This window comes from Lingula anatina, chromosome 7 (assembly GCF_051362555.1).
Source record: "Lingula anatina isolate TDL-2025a chromosome 7, LinAna3.0, whole genome shotgun sequence".
In the NCBI taxonomy this organism is placed as follows: domain Eukaryota; kingdom Metazoa; phylum Brachiopoda; class Lingulata; order Lingulida; family Lingulidae; genus Lingula; species Lingula anatina.
Genome location: NC_141773.1, coordinates 16,812,580 through 16,824,178, shown reverse-complemented (window position 1 = coordinate 16,824,178; position 11,599 = coordinate 16,812,580). Strand labels below are relative to the sequence as shown.

Sequence of the window (11,599 nt, the reverse complement as noted above, 5' to 3'; positions counted from 1 at the left end):
ACTAAAATCGGGGTATACGTCTAATAAGTAAGCTCAGCACCTTTGCTATATATTATGGGAACATTTGGGACGAAGAAAGCCTTGATATGTAGATACTCTGTGCACATATACATGTAATTTGAAGTGTACTTTGTTTAAGAGACAAATGCCAGAATTATCAATCTAGTCAACCAACCTCCGTCTTGGGAGTTCCACCCCTTTGGACATGTTAACAGAAGATTAATCTTGTATCTCTGTCATACAAAAACAAATTCTAATGTACACGGCCGTCAAAAGCAGTGACTGTTGAAAAACACCGATTACTTGAGCGGAAGTCTACCCTAGGGACTACTTGGCGGCCTCTCCACACTAGCTGTATCATGAAATACAGAATGGAAAAATAAGAAAACGAGTACCCTAGCCGTCTGCTGTATTGTCTTTGTAGATTTTTATAAAGCAAAAGTAGATTTTTTACTTTTAGATGGAGTTAACGTTTTTAAGTAGTTTTTTGTCACGTGTAGTATCAAATTAAAATTCCCCTTTTAATGCTTATTATTAAATGTCTTTATTAGTTTAGTTATTGCTTAAAAGTCCTTAGCTGTCAATGGAAAACGATTTCTTATACAGTATACATATTTATATATTCACTGCTTGAATAAATTCATATCTCATCTAATTGGAAGATAGTAGGAGACATGACAGATTACAACAAAATTCTAAGATGCAATTTCAAAAAAAAAGTGACGTAGGATTTAGAAAATTATTGAAAAAGTACTAAACTTTGTGTCCATCGGTCGTATCTCCTTTTTAGCTCTTAGATGTAGATTTCAAATGTTTTACCTCTAAAAGGTAAAATATAAAATAATTGTTCTTCAATTCACAAAAATGATGATTTCAGATTATTGTTTTTCATAAATATCTAATTAATAGCATTAATTATTATTATTATTATTATTATTATTATTATTATTATTATTAATGCGACAAATAAGAAAGCGACATATGATAGACATCTTGTTGGGACACTCTTCCAACGTATAACCCTGTTCTAATTATCCTTCACTCTTGAAACAGAATTTGCCATCTATTTATCCCAATAAAAATCCATGGGCTTTTTAGTGAATTAACCAAGCGTGGGAGCATAAAAAGGGTCATCAATAATATTCCATGAAAAATGTATATATACTGGGACGTGTATCTATCGCAACCACTGCGAAGTGCGTTGTGGTATCCTTAGTTGGCTCGAAGCACTATCAGGTGTGACAGGAATAGTTGTCCTAGGAATGAAAGTCCAGAGTTCCATATGATGAGTACATGTTAGGGATAGTCGGAATATTGGGGTTAGTATGGGACGAATGTCACCTGTACAAAGTAATGAAGAACGGACTACGGTTCCCAGCGGACAACCATTCCTGCCACATTACGGCTGGAAATTATGCTCATGTCATGAAGGGGTAATGTACTATGAAGTATCTTAACATACGTCTCTAAGGCATATTATTGAGCAACCGCCTCTACAAGTTCCCATTACAATAAGAAGACGGTGCTGTATTATCTATCATTATAAGTTTTTGTATCAAAGAAAATTAGTTTTCAAACCAAAGGCTTAAGAAACTGTGAGTTAAGCCCAATGATCATCGTCAGAATAGGTAAATATCTACTATACCAAGATAAAGTAATTGTTGCCTTTGAATATCACCGGTTTAATGAATACACAAAACCCTGGGGAGTCCTTAGTGGCCTAAATTGTCTTTGGATTCTATACGTTTGGAACGTTTGGAACGTAATGCGCACCTTTAAATTGGCTACTGCCTTAACAGATCATGCGCAATATTGAACAAAATAGAATGACGCGTTTGTGTTGCTGAATTGTCGTTTTTTCCAGCAAAGAGAGAGAGAGAGAGAGAGAGAGAGAGAGAGAATTTCGTCCTCTGTTGCTCTGAGTTCACACATAATGCACAATCTGTCATCAGGTTCTGGAGTGGATTTGAGTTTATTATGCCGACAATATTTATCCGTATATGTAGCCTACAATCGCAAAACTGATCACCGGATAATAAAAAAAATTCAATATTCTCTCAACAAAATGTATAAACTGTTACTGTAAATAGATAACGGGAAAAAAAAGAATTGACAGATATACCATTCTCATCTGAAAAATATCTGACAGGTTACTATGACCGCTGTCAGAAGTGATGTCATGACAGGTCTCATATAAATGCTGTGTGCACCGAGACTCACTGGTCCTTTCGTCGATCTTTCTCCTGGAGTCGAGGTGGTTGGATCTAAATAACGAAAAGGTAATATTTTAAGCAATCTGGGAAGTAAATATTAACACGAATGTTTATATAAAATGTTTCATTGTCATTATTTTTCTTACCATAGGGGCGTAGTCCAACAAACACCTGTGAACAATCCGCTCACGCCCAGGTGCCAATTGTCCTGGAGGAGCGCCAAAAATAATACACTTGTAAGGAAAAGGACGAGATATTACAAGACATCATCAACCAAAACGACAAAAATATCTCTTTTTGGTCAGGAGTATTAATTTTGTGTATGAATACCTACCGACAAGACCTTTGACCTCATATATAGCCAAAGTGCCACTAATGGAACCGCTGACGAGAAGAAGAGGCTTACTGTTCGGGCTGTCGCTGTCATGTATGAAACTGAAATGGGATTTCAAACTGTAACGTTACAATCGCAAGGGTAACGGTAAATTCAACTAATGAATCATCACATACCGTGACACGTGTACCAGTATGTCTTCCCGTTATGTTTATACATGTATTTGCTACATTTGAAATATATTTGGTTATTTACTCGAACTATCCATAAGGCTTACATATTGATTTGCAAAGACGATTAGCTAACACCGAATATAACGTATAGCTTGAATTAACAAAAAATTCTTTGGAGTGTATTTTTTAAAGTCAAACTATAAGAGAGAAAACAGTTCACCTGAGAGCCTCCGGATCTATATCGCCGACATTCCTTGCTGTATAAAGTTCTCCCCATGTCGCATTCAGACCACCAGCTCTGTAGATACTTTCATATCTTGGCGTCATACCGGTAGTGCCATCTATCGAGTAGATGATAATAGACGACGTCCGTTCATTGCCAACAAAGAATACCGTCTTTCCTCCTCTTTGGGCTACCGCCAAAGATTCGCACTCTGGTCCCTAATTACAAATAACAGAACACAACTGCACAGTCTTAACAGAATTATGTTGTTTTCACAAGTTAAAAAAATAAATAAAAATAAAAAAAATGGAATATCATAACTGTTTCATTTCGTTCAAAAGAAATAAAATTTAAAGACGGACAGAAAGACAGGCGGACAATAAAACTGCCCCTCAATAAGGCCTAATGAAACATTCAATGAAGAATGAGTTGGTGATACTTTTGACTAAATAAGTAAATAAATAAATAAATAAATAACATTATGTAGAAGCATACCTTATTATCTGATCTAGCATCAAAGGACTTTTCTGGAAGATCTTGAAGCTCTCCAGCTTCGCTGTTGAATACCATGCGCTCCAACTCTCGTGCATGCGCAGACTCTACTTCGTCCCCGCTGTCGAACACTAGTGACATGTCGTCTGCCTTGAAAATCGAGAAACTTCTGCCTCCATACGCGTAAATATTGTGATATTTGTTGTCCAGTCCTTTGCCGTCAAAACGGCTCACCCTGAGTCGGGCTATGATGAATAAATGTTTAAATTTAATTAATGGATTAAACTATAGATTTGCTCAAATAAACATTTAATTTAGTCAAATAAGACAGAAACGCCTTCAAGCACTATGCAAGGTTTTAGCAAATGAAGTCAAAGATATACCTTTATTGTTTCATGTTGCTAAGCTTGGACCTAAATATTATTATGTCCATGTGCTAAGTAAGTTAGGCCCCTACTCGTCACATACCTAATCCTGAATCATTTAAAGCGGCATCAGCTACTTGGCTATCTATTGTGCTTGCAAGATCTAGAAGTAAAAAAAATTAATCTACAGTATAATATCCGCAGAAACAGATATATTTCTTCAGGGGCGCCCCAACAATACGTATAATTATCAGTCTGGACTTTTATTGTTCCGAGCAATGAAAGTATAGTTTTTATTTTAAAAAATAAAACTATAGATTCTTAAGTAACTACCATATATATATATAGGACAGTAATCATATGTAGGCTACATCCAGAAACATCGTTGATGGAAACTGTTTTTGTTTTTATTTTCCGCAGTTAAGCGCCATTCACTATTGTAACTTACGACCGAGGAAATAGCTTTTGGACCAGTGAACCATCGGTCTAAATCTAAAATTGACGTTCAAAATGTAGTTATGTATTAGTATAGTAAGATCATTGTTACTTAGACACTTTAACAACTACCGAAAGCCATCCTTTGTTGGAGTAGAAAAATCATGATGTGTGTATTTCCAACACCCCAAAATAAATGAAGTACAGAATTGTTACATAAAGTCTGGAAGAAGGGTATTTTCCCTTTTCACTTTGAAGGCAGTTTCATTTGAAGTTGACACAGAGATGGAAGAACACCGTTATATCATACATATAGCTAGGCCTAATGTTTAATGGCTGTTGAAGATGTCACGGTCAGGTTGGAAATATTAAATGTTGGCAGGTGGGAAGACATTGGTATTATGGGCAGGACTTACTTGGTGCAATAGAACTCATTATTGTTTCTTCCATGAAATCAAACCCATGGTCAGCCATGTTGTATTCCTTAGCATCGCCCTCATTGGCTGTTGCTATGTAACTGACCCCGCCCATTTCGAAATACTTGATGCTGTCTGGTTGGTACATCCCCAGTATGTTCCATGGCCGTATGCTGATAGCTGGAATGAGTAGCAAAACTTAACCAAGCATGTGCATTTGGCCATGATTGTTAGTTTCACGTATTCACTCTTCGTCAAGGTAGTAAAATAACCATAGTTTTTGCAATATGTAGGCCCTATTTTAAATAGAAATAAACGATAAAAGGATAGCAAATCTTCTCAAACTATCATAAACCATAGGCCCCTAATCTCCGCAAACCTTTCGTCAATCATCATTATTATATTTCAATGTAGAAACTACAGAAAGTATAAAGTAGTGTCACATGAAGAAAAAGACATGAATACAACTTTTTATACCTTACGATTCAATAATTTACCTTAAGTTCGTACAGCACTAAGTCTTACGTAATGTAATATTTTTCATCTTTGCCCGACTTCAGGATACACGTTTGAGAACCTTAACCTTTTATGGTTACTGACCATTAAATTTTACTTGTCCACCGCTACTGTCACAAACAGAGATGGGCTTCTATTTATCGATGTCAACATAAATGTATGATGTTTCTTTTTTCAAATATCAATAACATTATTAATATTATTACAGCAGGCAGGAAGGATTACCATTGTCTTTGTCAGAAGCATCCAGCCCGCTTTCATTCCATCTTTTAAATCCGAGAGGATAAAGTGCCGTGAAATTCATTGTTGCCAAGTCAAGTACTGCCATAGCGTTGTTTTCCTAACACAAAAAAAGCATATTGTTCTAAAAACCACGGATCTGTATGGCAATCAAAACAGTACACTGCGCAACTAACACAATTTAACATGAACAGGCCTAGGTTACAGAAAAGAAGAGGTTTTATTCTGCACAAAATGAATCGACCTCTGGCGGAATGATGATGATGATAATGGTATCTAAGGTTCGAAGAAATGTGGATAAAATAAAACATCTGATTTTCAAAGCGAATCGTCCAAATTTAGTGTGACCGAACTTAAAAACATATTACAGAAGGCCAGCAGTATGTTAGAACTGTATCACCTGTAGCACTACGTAAGCCTTGGTGTTATCTTTGTTAAGCGTGATGTACTCTGGTTCAAGATCATGGGACAGGGTGGTGGCCACAGACGTCTGGTTTCTGAATATCCATCTCACTCCACGGGACACGTACTGGTCAGCTCTTAAAAACGTGGAATAATGATGATATCATACTGAAAGAAATCTTTGACAATATCTACCAGTGTTTGGCATTTACATAGACCAGCCAATGTACGAGAAGCTCAATAGTACCACTTCAGCATTCCAATGAAGAGAGAAACCCGAAGCCGGTATAAGAGATTTCAACAAATAATTTTGATGCAATAATTCATAGTATCGTTAAAAACGGCATATGACGATGATAAAGACCTCGTCGTAAAAATATAAAACAGTACAAAGTTGATTGAAGGCGCCTATAAAAACAGCATAAAAATCTGACAACACAGATAAAATAGTCTCCGTTACTGCAATAAATACAAGACGTAAGGAATGAAAATATATGTACATGTACTTCAACCAATTTATCACATTTTGTTAGAAAACAATTTTTGAGCACAACTTTAAACAACATGCACCTTTCATTAAACGCTGTGAAGTCCACCGTGTGCGTCGTTGCTCCAGACAACTGCGTGTCGTTAAACGTAATTATGGTGACCGACCCCTCAGGGTCAGCAAACTGACCACTAGCGTCCTTGCCACCTTCTCCTTCGTTAGCAACCAGAATGGCCATGCAATCTGTTGTCCATACCAACATATCCGGGAGAGCCCCGACTAAAATACACGTATATACAAAATATTGGAATTTATGGTTTTCACTGACACTAGAATAAAATGACAGTGATTGTGAATGTAAAAGATACATTAACTAGTACTGATTGAAATACATCAGGGAAGGGAAAGGTGACGTGTTTAATTCGTGTTGTAGCCTTTTTGTATGTGTATTATAGAACCTTAATCATCATAGCGATATCACTTTTACTAAAATGCATACCCTGGAATTCGTCCTTCACCCTGAATGTACCCACTGCCGGGTCAAAAGTTGGAAACACGAGCACTTTCCCACTCTCTGCCGTGACGTCATTCTTTACCGAAATAGCCACGTGACTGCCGCACACCTCTACGTCAGTTGGCACCATGGGGACGGTGACGTTGTAAACTAGCGTAGGGTTGGTCGGAATGGAAATATCAACTACGTAGACGAACCCTACCTCTCCTTGAAATTGTAAAGTGTAAATATCTGCAATAATACTGCAATAGTTCATAACTTTCTTGTTTTAAATCATGATGACATCGATTGTGTGTGTGTGTGTGTGTGAGAGAGATAGAGAGAGAGAGAGAGAGAGCTCGTATTTTTTAAAATTTAATCGACCAGTGTGATCGATAAAAATCACCAGTTCGTAAAGCAACCTGGCAGGATGGATTTGTCCTCGTTTTTATCAAATCGTATGCTGACCAGCTTGTACAAGTTTGCACGGACGTTTACAACTGGTCTTCGTAACTCTTAAAAGTGCCCTTACTTCCAACAACTGCAGCAACTATGCTAGTGCCAGTGCAACGAATCTGAGGGTCCGTGTAACAGAAAGTCCGCCCTCCATATAGTTATAATGGTTAGACGAAGTCTGACCTAAGCGGGTCAAAATCTAGTGCGAGGGTTACCTCTACAAATGAATGGGAAGCGGTCTCTCTAACATGGGGGACACTCTGTCACATTACACCGGAATCTAAGCTAGTATAGACTCTTAACGATCTTAGACAACTCTTGCACTGATGAATTTTACGGAAAAACAAGATTTTAAATTTCATCGAGGAAACAGAGTCAAAAACGCTGCAGCCCTGTCAATGTGCTTATCGTATAAACAGAAAATCGAGGACACGATCAACTTGTGTTTGCACGCTGTACTACAACATGATTCGATTCAAATTTCCCTTTAGAAAAAAAAAAGCAAACAGTCAAAGATGGCTTTTTTTATTTCACAGGGAATGGTTTTGAATACTGGTGCACCTGTGTCAATAATATACCTTTCAGCATAAAAACTGGCGCTTTTATTATATTTCTTAAAAGACGGAATCAAAGCGTACAAACTCCCTGTAACTCACTATTTGAGCACATAAGCAGTTTAAGGATATTGTCAGCCTTAGCCCAAAACTCCCTTATTTACTGCCTTACATACATTCTTTTGGATAATAGATAAGTCTTCATGTATAAATTCCTCAGCACACAGGGCCAACCATGACTAGTGTCAGAACAACATCAACTTCACACTTGCATTTTAAGCGTTAGTTGTCACGCGTAATTAATTACTGCTGTCCCTCGTGACCGCGATACCTGGTCAGCTCATAATAACGTTTTTCCATCTCGAAGTTAGGGTTTATTTTAAAACTACAGGACCTTTATAATTAAGATTTCAAGAAATGAACAATTCAGACAGCAAAGTAAAACACAACACTCACTAACGCACACATCCTCTAACTCTACTTTCTTTATAAAAATATGTTAGGGTGTGTTCACTGAGGAAAAGATAAATCATCTTTATAATTTCATAAATGGATCGTGGGGAATTGTCACAGTGACGCAATGTAAAATGTCACGGCCTCATAACCACATCTTCATCCTCTACAGTCAAAAGCCTTTCCTTTGAAGATTTTTACGTCGAATGCTCATATCAAATATCTGACGATTTTCTCTATTTCTTAAGATCCACCATTCCCCCTAAGTCATTATTTAAAGCTATATTTCACTTACCCACGACATACACCATTTTATGCTTCCCGTCATAGGCACATTGTTCTGCTACGCCTTTGTACATATCGTACTGCGGTGTCCCCGCGTCATACCCATAGGGGAGATACAGCGTCCCTAGGGGATGCAGGGTCACGGGGGTCTGTCCCTGGGTCTGGCAGTTGATGGAGAGAAATGATGAGATAGTGACAAGAAAGTAGGAGGTCCACATCTTCGGCAATGGCGTTGGTCTTTGATGATTAGCACTTGCACGTGTGCCCGCCATGTCTTGGGGGTGGATGATAAGGCAGAAAACAAACAATGAAGGATGTTTGGGTCTTTAAGACGGGACACGAGGCTGAAGTGGTAGGCTATAACTTTTCTCACAAATTGCTTGCGTTTTACATATTTTTTTCTTCAAAGAGAATGTTTCAACATGAATTAAATTTCATTTATTAAATCTATTGTAGATCACTGGAAGCCACCTTTTATTATTGCTTCGTATATGATTTTCTTTAAATTTTAAGACTATGGTTAATTGGGTGCACTTTTCTTCATATATCCCGTTTTGTATTTTTGCCTATATATTCATCATGATTATACAACGTATTAGTGTTCTTTCTCTACTTGATACCGTAACAAATGCCTTTTTATTATTTTCTTTGCTTTGCGCACTAAAATATTTTGTTGTTTTGTAAATCCAATTGAGATACTGTAGTGAGTAATCGGTTTCCGACTCTAACACTGTCACTGAGTAGGCTTAAGATATCATCATGAACATTGGTATGGTGGTTTAAAAAACTGGCACCAACGTTTGTTTTAAAATATCTTTTGCCCCTTTTTACGATATTCCTTTAGAAAGGCATAGGCCTATACATGTATATCGCCTCTACTGATACAATCAAAAGTAGGCCTACGTGTAGGCTACACCTTTCAAGAAAATTCCCTGGCACCAAATTGTAGTAGTAGGCCTACTCATGTTTGTAAATATAAATAGGCGTAAAAATGGTATACACGTGTAGCTGTTCTGGTAAGGAAGATCTGTTTAAAAGCAATATATAGCCTCAAGAAGTTATAAATGATCATTATAACTTCTTGATAGCCTATACTTCAGTTTTTAACAAATAAAACACTGCTGTTAAGTCATCAGCTTATAAGCCAAAGACCACACACCGACATCTTACATATCCTGCCAGTTATCTTTCCTAATCCTAGGGGGGGTCCATAATTCCAAAAATATGTCAAAACCAGCTAAAAAGTTCCTTACACACCTAAAAACAATATTTCAAATGTTCTTTTTGAAAGATCATTGTTAACCCAGCTGCTACTTGCATTTTATGATTACGCGATTTTTAGCATTTTAGCACTATTTTCTACTGTTTTGGGACTGTCTTCCTACAACATGAATGAAAGTTATATAGGCCTGACAAGTTATTTCAGACTCACCAAAACCAAATAGATGGGTTTCTTATTTGGTTTTTAGGGAATTTGTGTAAAAAGGTAGTGAAATATTCAAAATCATGGTGGCATTGACACCTTATATCAATTTCATTAACATGGTAATTCATCATTAATAGTTTTGATGGCATTTTTCCTTTTAGATTTCTCATGATTTCATTATCTTTTTAGGGTATCTATACTGTATTACTGAATAACTAGCTAGACAATGATGGCATCTAGCTTGTCTTGTAAGAGGTGTTCTGGCATTGGGATATATCAGAATAGTTGCTGCTGTTGTAGCATTCAATTAGTTTCATGCCATAACAATATCCAGGGGTGCAACACACAGAAAACTGAAAGAAAAGTTTCAATCATTACATCTAGAGCTGAGTAGAAATGAGGTAAATGAGAATTTCTTTCAGCTAGATGCTCCTGAGTTTTCCTGTTTCAACCAAGAATTATTCCAGGAAGTGAAAGATAACTATGGCCTACTGAGGACATGTAGTTGAGAGTGTGAAACGATGTGCTAGTGCACATCTGAATGAGTGCATAGCTTTGACAAAGAAGATATTACCAGAAATGGCAAAGGTTCTGGCTATGCAATGCAGAAAATACTATGGAATTATTGAATATCCAGTTAAATATCCTGTGTTTGATCAGTGTGAAAACATAGATGAGATCCTGTCCACAACCTTCAAATGGAAAGGCAGTGAGGTGACACCGATCAAAGATTGAGGAAGAAACCAAAACTAGAGGCTGTGGCTTGAGGGACTGTGCTGAAAGAAACTAGCAAATTAACGAAAACTGTTTCTACTGAACACCAGTGTAACATGAAAATCTGACTTCCCCAGTCAAAATTTCATAATGAAAATCTGACTCCCCCCATGAAATTTTGACTCCCCCCTACAAACCTTTATAAATCTTATTTGAGTATATGACCTCTACAACCCAAAGACTCCCCTATGAAAAAGCTATTTATTTGATATTTAATGATCATTTCATCATCTTTCCTTTAAGTATACTTTATTAAGAATATATTGGAAATATTAGAAAGTTTGATTGTAAAATATTGGGTGAAAAAAATGAAAAAAAAAATCTTGAAAAATCTCCATTTTCTATGGTATTTAGATTCCCATGAAGAAAAAGTCCAATTTTATATTTATTCACCATACCATTATTTTCCACATAGTTTGCATTGTGACATATATTTTGTTAGTATTTGAAAGTTTGTTGGTAAAAAAATTGGGAAAATATCAAATATCACCAAATTTCAAATAAACAGCTTTTCCATAGGGGATTCATTGTTTGGTAGAGTACACATTTTTAATTTTCATCTATTCTCATGAAAACTTTCACCTGCAAACTAGCAAAAAGTGCCAATGTATCCTCTATCATGCATACTACAAGATAAAAGTCATATACTCAAATAAAATAAGATTGATAAAGTTCTGTAGGATGAGTCAAAATTTCATGGGGGGGGGGGGGGAGTCTCATACGCTAGAGACACATCCATATCACTGCCAAAATGTAGTCCTGTCTTCAGGATATTCAATACTGATGGAGGGAAGAGAAGGATGTTAACTCCAGAACAGTTTGGAATGAACTTGAAAAAGTTGTTGGGAAAAGAACTAAATAT

General features: G+C 36.7%; 1 protein-coding gene across 2 annotated transcripts; it reads right to left on the bottom strand.

The window, feature by feature from the left end:
- Nucleotides 1–522: 522 nt before the first annotated feature.
- Nucleotides 523–8,844, bottom strand: LOC106179763 (mesenchyme-specific cell surface glycoprotein). 2 transcript variants are annotated; one of them, XM_087017663.1, is made up of 11 exons: nt 8,548–8,844; nt 6,796–7,017; nt 6,380–6,575; nt 5,808–5,946; nt 5,393–5,507; nt 4,652–4,831; nt 3,904–3,963; nt 3,439–3,680; nt 2,941–3,161; nt 2,548–2,648; nt 525–2,264 (listed from the first exon to the last, which is right to left on the bottom strand). In XM_087017663.1, the coding sequence occupies exons 1-11, from the start codon at nt 8,807–8,809 to the stop codon at nt 2,128–2,130; spliced, it is 1,875 nt and encodes a 624-aa protein (XP_086873789.1). In that variant the 5' UTR covers nt 8,810–8,844; the 3' UTR covers nt 525–2,127. The 2 variants fall into 2 exon arrangements, with proteins under 2 accessions (XP_086873790.1, XP_086873789.1); XM_087017664.1 differs by lacking the exon at nt 6,796–7,017 and having other exon boundaries at nt 523–2,264.
- Nucleotides 8,845–11,599: the final 2,755 nt, after the last annotated feature.